The sequence below is a fragment of the Buceros rhinoceros genome, unplaced genomic scaffold, assembly GCF_000710305.1.
Source record: "Buceros rhinoceros silvestris isolate BGI_N320 unplaced genomic scaffold, ASM71030v1 scaffold6554, whole genome shotgun sequence".
Classification (NCBI taxonomy): Eukaryota; Metazoa; Chordata; class Aves; order Bucerotiformes; family Bucerotidae; genus Buceros; species Buceros rhinoceros.
Window position 1 is genome coordinate 32741 of NW_010409960.1, and position 9970 is coordinate 42710.

Here is a 9970-nt window from a genome sequence, read left to right on the forward strand (position 1 = left end):
CGCTCTTCTGAGTTATGCAGCCCTTGATAAATGAGGATTCAAGGTCTTATTTTGCACTGGGGGGCTATGGGGGTCAGTCCTGAGATCAGGAGGTCATCAAGGACTTTGTGAAGAGTGAAATGCAGAATGGGCAAGGGGTTGTGCTACTGACTTCATCTGAACTTCTTGCAAGAATTGTGTATTTTGTCTAAATATATAGTTCAGGAATAACTCCAGCTTTGCTCTTAGGGAATTCCTTTTGCTTGCTGGTATTAGTCTGTGTATTCATCTCTGTAGAGGAAGGTCTTTTTTTCCTCTAGGGTGCTGGTTTGAAACAATACCATCAATCCGATGGAGAAACCATCAATCTCAACTGCCGTTCTTGAAGGAAAATCATCAGGAAGCATGTACAGAGGGTTTAACAGGAGAATCCCAATTGCCCGATTGTTTTGTTTTGCGTTTGTGGTGGTTTGTTTGTAGCGGCCCTTGAGTAAATGAAAATCTAATGATGGATCATTTAAATTTAGAGAATCCTTTATGAATGTTTAATATCATTGGAGACTAATGCTTGTCTCTATTTTTTTATTTACAGACTCACTGGACCTTCAGGGTATGTAACGGATGGGCCTGGAAATTACAAATACAAAACAAAATGCACTTGGCTCATTGAAGGAAGGTGAGTGCAGTAAACACCGTGGAGTTTAGTGTTGCTTATTGTGACTTTTAGGTGAGGTGTATCTGCACTGATTATTTTTTCTTAAAACTAGATAGGGCAGCACTGAGGTGTTCTTTGTAAATATGGGTTTTGTGCAACCGAGCCCTCCAAACTGACCTCTGAAGTTGAGGTTTGCTGTGTACAACACCCTTCACATTGAAACTGCACATGGAACATGAGAATAAATGCATCTGTGGAAATAAAGAACTGAAAACTCTTTAACTGTTACTGTGGAGAGCCAGTCAATGCTTGGGATTCATTATCTGTGGGACTTTTTGGCAGTGTGAAAAAATAGAGTAAACTCTTGTTATTATTCATGAAGAATAACGTGCTATAGTGATGCTCTTCAGATACGAATTTACACACAAGCCCACGAGGACGTCAGAGAGACATTGACGTTTTTTTGGCAAAGGTCTTCTAAACTGTGAGAAGTTCCTCAGACACCTTCCTCTCATTTCTCCCTCCTTCCTGTATTTGATCTTTCAGTTGCTTATAGTGATGCTGTGTGGAGATTTTAGGATTTAGTGGATATCCTCTGACTGTCATCTGATTGATGATACAGCAGTTCAGAGCCCCTGACTTGTTAAAATCTGTTTTTCATGGTACCAACTGATGCCAGAACTGTAAAATCAATTTGCTTAGTCTCTAAAACGATGTATGGGGGAGCTGAGGGAGTTGGTATTCACTTCATCTGCTTCAGACATTTATTTTGGATGAGTAACTTAAATACCTAAGCTCCCAAGATGTTCAAAGGTGAGGACTCTCTGTTCCAGAAAGCCATATAGAACCCTGAAATTGGGAGCCTTCCACTCTCTATTAACTCTATAAGGAGCCCAGTTCTTTAGTGTGGTTGAGATCAAAAGTTAGATGCTGTAAGTGGCAACACCTCTTAAATTTTTGTTGGTAATAAAAGTACAACTGCAGCCAGTTTGGAATTACAGATAATTAAAAAATGTTTTGCAAAGATGTTATTATAGATAAACCAGCCTCCGCAATTCTAGAACAGGCAGCTTAACTTCCCTTCTTTTTGTGGGGTTTTGTTTTGTTGTGGTTTTTTTGTTTTCTTTTTTTTTTTTCTGAAGGATAATCATAAAACCACAGACTGGTTTGGGTTGGAGTGGGCCTTCAAAGCTCATCCAGTCCAACCCCCTGCAGGGAGCAGGGACATCTGCAACTAGAGCAGGTTGCTCAGAGCCCCGAGGGCCAACCTGACCTGCAATGGTGCCAGGGATGGGGCTTCTCCCATCTCCCTGGGCAACCTGCCGCAGGGTATCACCACCCTCATCATCTAAAATAACGTGGCTCATGTTTTTATCAGAAATGGAGTGCTGCTCACTGGTCCCTGATAATGTCACCATGACTACTTTCTCCAGCCTTTGTTTGCCAATATCAGAGAACTTCACGGGGTATGAAGTGAGGACTCACATGGTCTAAATGAGGGGTACAGAAATGTTCCTCCTCCTTTTGTAGCCAGGCATTTAAGCTGGTGTCTGTTTCCTGCTTCTGGTTGTACCCTGCTGTCAGAGGGTGGTGGTAAACAGAAAGGAGACAATGATGCTGATTAAAACAGATGAAATATGCACCCGTGTGTAAGCAGCCCAAGCTCTCTGCCAAATGTCAAATTCCCAGAGAGATCTGGACTTGGAAAACAGCGTCGTCAAAGCTGTTAAATCCTGCAGGTGTGCCTGCCTCATTGCTAGCATAGTGGGATATGGAGGGCTTTTGAGTTAGCAAGTAAAGGTACGATCCAAACGTGGGATTAAAGACACTCGATAAATTCAGATGTCAAATAAACCACGTGTTCCTTACTGTATTCATTTCCTTTTGCACCATTCCTGGCTCTTCTTGGCTTGCATCTGTGCTCTGTCCTCATCCCAGGGGTGTCCTTTTCCTTTTTCCCCAGGAGCATGAGACGAGGCGGGTGAGATCCATCCAGCCTGAGGATCCTGTCAGGGCAGAACCTTTAGCCATGTGCCTTGTGATTCTGTCTGTTAATGAGTCGATAGCTGGGGCAAAGATAATACCTTTCTTTTTGTTCTTGGTCTAAAGCTTTTATTGATGAAATACTTATTTCTGCTTTACAGCTGTTAGACCATTAAAATAGAAGCAAACCATCTACCATTTCATAGGCACTCAGTTTTGAAACGATGAGTGATCATTGTACCTTTTCTTTAAGCAAGGCATTTTCCTTGAGTCCCACCTGCTGCTCTTTTTCCAAAGGCTTGGATTGTGCCTATCAACAGTTACTCTTTTGTAGAGTAACTCCCTAAAGAATCCCCTTTCTGTGGGAAGGAGGGACTGAGCTGACATTGTATTAATTTATTTGATTAGGATGAACAGAATTTCATCCGAATCCAAGGGAAAAGCAGTGCTGCTGTAGATTATGCTTGGACCCCAAGATAAAAAGAAAGTCAATGTTGATGGTGTTTTCACCCTCCTTGAGCTGAACCCTGTGTTAGATATCTGCTGTGGCTTCTGTACGATTCTCTTTAGATGTATCTTTGCATATTAGCCGTCAAATTGATGGTTATGGCTTAGTGGGCACCTTTTGAGTGTGGAGTGAAAGAAATGCTGAGGTGCTTTGGTGTCTAAACTATTGCTTCCAGCCCCACATCAGCTAAATAAAACCTTTTTCCTATTGATACATCTCAGAAGATCAGGCCCCTTGATGGTCTTCTACTGACTTAATAAGTCAAAGAGTAAACTGTTCTTGACCAGTGGTGTTAACATCAGGGTGTGCTGGGCCCGCTGCACTCAGGTGGAAGGTGAAAGGTCAAGCTCCAGGGCCTCCCATCCTGTAGAAGATGGGTCTCTTCTGCATTCTCTTGCCCTGGTTTCTCCAGCTTCCAGAAGGTGGTGAGCAAGACTGAGAATTTCTTTAGTTAGCATCCACTGAGGCGTGTTTCCAGTTTGGAGAAGCTTCTCTCAGAAGAGTCATCCTGCAGAACTGCACAAGTAATAAAATAATGGAAGAAGGATTTCTACCAGCTTCTAGGCAAGTAAATAATCTCAGGCCATCATAATTGTATCGATCTGCAGGAAGTCCCTTGCACAAGAAAAATAGCTCTAGTTAGTTGCCTGATGGGGACTGCGATTCTTCAGAGAATCATTTAGGTTGGAAAAGACTTTTAAGATCATTGAATCCAACTGTAAACCTCATGCTGGCAAGTCACCACTAAACCACGTCCCCAAGTGCCACATCTACCCGTGCATGTATTGTCCAGGCACCTTTTCCGTGCTCACCCCTGCAAAGCCCTGTCATTAGGAGAGGCAGGATTGGGGAAGAGCAGAGGGCTGTCAGTGCCTGCTCTTCCGTTTCTCCTGGTGGTGGTGGAGGAAGGTTTAAGGACACAGTTTTTCTGACCAGAAAGAATCCCTTGCTTAGTATCAGGGGAGCACGCGTGTCAAAAAAAGAAACCCACAGCGTGTTTGATGCATCTACAGTTACACTGAATCACGTGGTTTGTTTAGAGAGGAGCTTCACACCACAGGAGTTTGTTAGAGGGTCTTTGCCATGTCGAGTGCCTTATTACAAATCTTTTAGTTATTGTTGTTTTTTTTACAGGCCAAACACAATCCTCAGGCTGCGATTCAATCACTTTGCCACGGAGTGCAGCTGGGACCACTTGTATGTGTATGATGGAGATTCAATTTACGCTCCCTTGCTAGCAGCTTTTAGGTAAGTTCTCCTTGGTAAGAATCTAAACCGGAGTCAGTGATAGGTCTTTAACTCGGAGCCTGGCTCAAATGTGGCTGCTAGCAGTACGAATACGTCCCAGTAATCTAAATATATAATACTGGGAATGCAGCACATACAGCGAGTGTCCTTCTGTGCCCTCAGCGTAAACAATTAAGGAGTTGTTTGTGCTTTTACAATGAACAGATCATGCTCCTACGCTGTAGCACATAAGTATTATGTTTTCATTTCCAAATCCCAGTTATTGATGAGACAAAAAAATAAAGGTCATCTGGTCGAGCTTGAGATGATTTGGGGTGGGGGCTCCTTCTGAAGTAGAAAACTGCCCCATTTATCATGTTTGAACATGAGTTAAGTTTAACTTAATGGAAATTAAGTTTAAACTGAAGTTTAACTCATGGTTTGTCAGTGCTGACAGAAGGCAAAAGCCAAGAAATCAACATCACGTGCATAGAGGTCTGGTAGAACTCTGTATGTCCTCATGCACCTTAAATGTTTAAACCCTTTGGAACGTGTTCAGGAACTATGATGATGGGTTGGACAACCTTGTGAAAACGTGTAAAAATACCTGGTTTTCTGATGCGATTTGGCTCATCTGTCTGTGGTGAGGGACTGGTTTGTGGGTGCTGGTTAACAGTCGACATTTCTTGAAGAGACCTGAATATAATTTGTGCATTTAAGTTCTTCAGTCTTGCAGTGATAAGCACCACCTTATGTTTTCTATTCTTTTAGCTGAAATTAGAAAAATAATCCTGAGTTGTGCATGGAAAAAAATCCCGAGTGGTTCCTTTTGGACCCTGCTTGTTCCAAGTGGCTGATTAACTATTTCCAGAATTACCCTTCCTTTCATTTGTGAAATGAAGGTCTAAAAATACTTCATGTTTGGTCTAAAAAATCCTCGTAATCTCTATTAGAGATGATCAGCACAAAGAACAAAAGGGTGGTAAAAAAATTGAAAACAACCCATGGGGTGGTTTTTTTTTTTTTGGTTGAAAATGCAGAGTTGTTTTGCGGTGAAGGAATGTTTCCTGTAAACCGTCAGACGAAGCCGGGGTCAAAACAGGACACGCAGACGAATTACTATGTTATTCTCACCACATCTGAAGAAGAAGAAGAAACCTCCTGTCTTGTAAAAACCTCCCAAAACCTGGAAGTGCTCTCCTGATGTCGGGCACTGAGTTGATATGCAGAAAGAGGAAGAAATGTCATTTGACTCATAAGTCATTTTGCTCTAATCAAGTTAATTTTTAGTACATCGCCGAAAAGGTGAAATGATCATGGTTTGTGCCTGCAGTTTCTTGTGTGTTTTCCAAAAATTAATAGGCTTTTAAAATTGAGGTTATAAGTAGTTCTCGGCATTAACAATTATGGTTCAGTCTTTCAAATCAGCTGTAAATCACTAGGAAGTCTGCGCCTGAGGACAAGCAGGCGTGAGCTTAATACAATAACATTTTTGAGGTAGGAAAAAAATTCAATTTTTTTTTAATTGCTTCTGTAGATGACATTTGAATTTCATCTTCATCAGTAGTGAGCTGTGGTGTTCAGTAAACCAAACTCAGGAAACAGCAGATGCTTCTAATTTGGATGAAACGCAAAAAAGCATCTGCTGAAAAATACCTTTCTCTGATATGAAAGTAAATGCACTGGGATTTCTCAGGAGCAGTGTCATCTATGCTTTATCGCTTTTCTTGGCTTGTGTTAAATTTTGTATCAACCATAACCGTTTTTCATCCTTCACTGTTTTGCCTTGTGCCAGGAGATTTGCAAGACTGGGCTTTGTACAACTGGACACTGTAAACTTTCAGGGTTTGTTGATAAACACTGTAAATTCCTCCTGCTCTAAAGCTCGGCTTTCGTTACCTCCCTGGGTTTTTACAGCCGTTGCCTGAGCCCTCACTTCCTGCACTCCTCTCATCTTGTTTTCCTGACCTTCTGATGCTCACTCCTGGGTGTTCACAATATGGTATTTACTCTGAATGGAAGATGATCTTGGAAATCCAAATCCTCAGCGCTGCACTGCGGAAAAACTTCAAATTGGTTTCATCAAGTTTTAAGCGTGATAAATATTTGCATAGAGGAAACATTTACACAGTGCAAGCATCTGCGTAAACTGTTTACTCCTCGGAGTCTGAGTGCCCCCAGGGCATTTTTTTTCTATTAAGAAGGGTTAAAAAGGTCTTTGCGGGTTTATATTTGTGATCATAGGCAACATGAGACTGTAAATGTGCTGCTTCAAACAATGCAGCAGATGAACATGGACGAAACAGAAATCCAGCGTGTTTGTCTGCACAGAATGAAGGAATCTGAGGCAGATAGATGACACTCATCTGTGAACTGTTATTTTTGTTTCTAACTTCTCCGTGTTAAACATTTACTGCAGCTGCTTTTGCACCTTTATTTTAATTTTGCACTGGGCAGTGGTGGGTGTTTTCTCCTTCAAAATGTTCTTGTGCAAGACCTTTGGCTGTGGTTCTGCACTTGGCGCCGGTGGGTGAGACGGCTCAGCAGCACCTCGTGGTTGCTGTCAGATGCCAGATGGATGGTTGTGGTGGCAGCACTGACAGATGGCAGTGGCTGCCCTATGGTCACTCACTGAGCTGGCTGCTCTGCCATGCCTGCACGTGAGCTCTCGTACCCTCAGCAAATGGGAGCAGTTCACCTTCCTTTTGCTACTGGTAGGTGAATATAGCACTTGTATACCCAAATTTGAGTCTAGGCGGAGAACGTGGGGTGAGTTGGATTGGAGGGAAACCTGGTCTGATCCTTTGCTCAAAGCAGGGCCACCTTCAGATGGGACCAGGCTCTTGCTCCAGTCCTTGACCAGTCAAGGTGTGAATTTCTCCTGAGGATGGAGATCTTGTTGATCCTCTGGGCCAGTGGTGTAGTGCTTGGCCACCCTCAAGTTTCCAGAGAAGGGCAATGAAGCTGATGAAGAGTCCAGAGCACAAGTGCACTGAGGAGCAGCTGGGGGACCTGGGAGGGGGTTAACCTGGAGAAAAGGAGGCTCAGGCTAGACCTTCTCCCTCTCGACAGCTCCCTGACAGGAGGCTGGAGTGAGGTGGAGGTCTGTCTCTTCTTCCCAGAAACAAGCAACAGGACAAAAGGAACCGGCCTCCAGTTGTTCCAGGGGAGGTTGAGGTTGTCGCTGAGGAACCATTTCTTCCCTGTTAGGGTTGTGCAGGGCTGTCTCAGGCTGCCCAGGGCAGTGGTGGAGTCCTCATCCCTGGAGGGTTTTAACAGACGTGTCAGTGTGGTGCTGCCAGGGGTTAGTGGGGACCTGGCAGTGCTGGGGGAACTCTTGGGCTCAATGATCTTAAAGGTCTTTTCCAAAGACCTTTTCCTTCTGTAATAATAAGAAATTAATCTTACGCTTAAATTCTTAATCAGAATTTCCTTCATTGCAACCTGCTTCTGTTGCCTTGTGTCCTTTTTCTGTGATCCTCTGGTGCTGTCACCTCTATAGTCTCTTCCTAGATAGTGGAAGGCAGCAATTCGATTTCATTCTGTCTTCAGCCATCTCTCCCCCAGGGTAAACAAGCCTCACTCCTTCTGCCTCACCTTCTGCATTATATAGTTGAACCCTTTCTATTTATTTTCCTTCTATTCTCTCAGTTCATTCCTAGAAATTGTAACCCACGTCGCTGCCATGGGCACACGCAAAGGCTCTTAGTGTCCTCAATGCCCTTCCTCAGCTAACGTGCAAATTCTGCTTCCCCCTCACCATCGACTTGTCTTTTCATCAACCACCACCTCCCAAATCAGTTTTTATTCTTCCAAAGATAGCAGGTGGGGGATATATTACATTACAGTTGACTTGTTCTAGCAGCCTGTCCTCTAAATGTTTAAGTGTTCACTATTTTAGTCTATTTGTTTTCTTCCCGTCCCCAATAACTTCTAGAATATTGAGATATATATCTAAGATTAGTGTAAGGTGAGGTGAAAATGTATTTGGGATTTTGCTAGAAGTGCTCTCTCTGTGAGCCCACCGATGAGTTGGCTGATCCTTGAATTGCGCGAGACTTGATTAATCTAAACGTCTTTGGGGTAGAAAGTCAGATTTCTTAGAGAAACATAAACGCATTGCATCAAAATTGCTTTTCTTCACTAAACCTGTAATCCCCTTCAAAACCACCAGTTTGACAAGATGGACAACGAGAGTTTCTGTTTGAGGGTTTTGAAAAGATAAATCCTCTGAGTTAAATCAAGGCCTATAAAGGACATTTAGAGCAGAAAGTTTCTTTAGCTCTTCACTTCTTGGTTCTTTTCTCTTGAACTGTTTCTGAGGGACTGAAGAACGGGATTTTTTTCATTAATTCAAGTATCTGGTACTGAGCTTCGTGGGTATTCAATGATAACCACAGTCTTCAGGTTTTAAAAAAGGAAAAGGCATTTGCACCATGGCCAATAGTATGGTCTGACTCTCCAGGACTAGGTAGTAAAATATGTTTTAGCTTTTAAAATAGTTTTTTAGTGAAGAAATACTTCGCTTAAAAAGTGGTATTTCTTCTGAAACTTCTCGGTCCACGTTCTCTTGAAATATGGCTTTTATAGTCGCACTCCCCATGCAATATAATCATTAAAACTTAATGAATGACTTGTGAGACACATTTTAATATGTTGATGGTTTGTCCTTATTCTACAGTCTACGGAAGGAAGAGCATCAGGTGAGAACTGAGGGGGTTTTGGGGGCTTGTGCTGGTGCTGCAGCAGCTGGGTCTGGCTGTACTGCAACAAGGGTAGGCCAAAAAGGCCAGTGGTCTCCTGGAGTACGTGAAGAGTGTGACCAGCAGGTCAAGGGATGTTCTCCTACTCCTCTGCTCTGCACTGGTGAGGCCACAGCTGGAGTCCTGGGTGTAGTTCTGGGCTCTGCAGTTCTGGAGAGACAAGGAGCTGCTGGAGAGAGTCCAGCAGAGGCTGCGAGGATGAGGAGGGGCTGGAGCATCTCTGTGCTGAGGAAAGGCTGAGAGCCCTGGGGCTGTTCAGCTGGAGAAGAGCAGCCTGAGAGGGGACCTCCTCAGTGTGATCAACAGCTAAAGGGGGGTCAGGAGGATGGGCCAGACTCTGCCCAGTGGTGCCCAGTGACAGGACAAGGGGCAACGGGCACAAACTGGAACCTGGGAAGTTCCACCTGAGCAGGAGGAGAAACATCTTTGGTGTGAGGGTGAGGGATCCCTGGCCCAGGCTGCCCAGAGAGGTTGTGGAGGCTCTTGCTCTGGAGAGACCCCAAACCTGCCTGGATGCCATCCTGGGCACCCTGCTGTGGTGACCCTGCTCTAGCAGGAAGGGGTTGGACTGGGTGATCGCCCGAGATCCCTTCCAACCCCCAGCACCCACCAGACGGGGATTCTGTAGGCAAGAGGATTTCAAGAGAAATTATACTTTGGGGTGTTGCCAGCTCTCAGTAATGAGTCTTCTTCTGTCTAAAGTAAGTGGCATTGTAACTGCTTTGTTTTCTTAAAAGTCCCTTTTTGGGAGTTCTCTGCTGCACAACAATCACAGCTTTTCCTTTAAGAAAAGAAATTTGAAGTGTCTCCTTATTTCTGCCCTCCGCCCCCCCCCCCCCCCACCTCCATCGTCAT

At 43.9% G+C, this 9970-nt stretch overlaps 1 protein-coding gene across 1 annotated transcript in view; it reads left to right on the forward strand.

The window, feature by feature from the left end:
* Nucleotides 1–571: 571 nt before the first annotated feature.
* ATRN (attractin) overlaps nt 572–9970 on the forward strand; it is a gene marked incomplete at both ends in the record, with an annotated part of 54221 nt that continues 44822 nt past the window's right edge. Inside the window, 2 exons of the mRNA XM_010135419.1 lie at nt 572–655; nt 4260–4373. Of these exons, the coding sequence (XP_010133721.1) occupies nt 572–655; nt 4260–4373 (198 nt within the window). The remainder of the gene's footprint in view (nt 656–4259; nt 4374–9970) is intronic.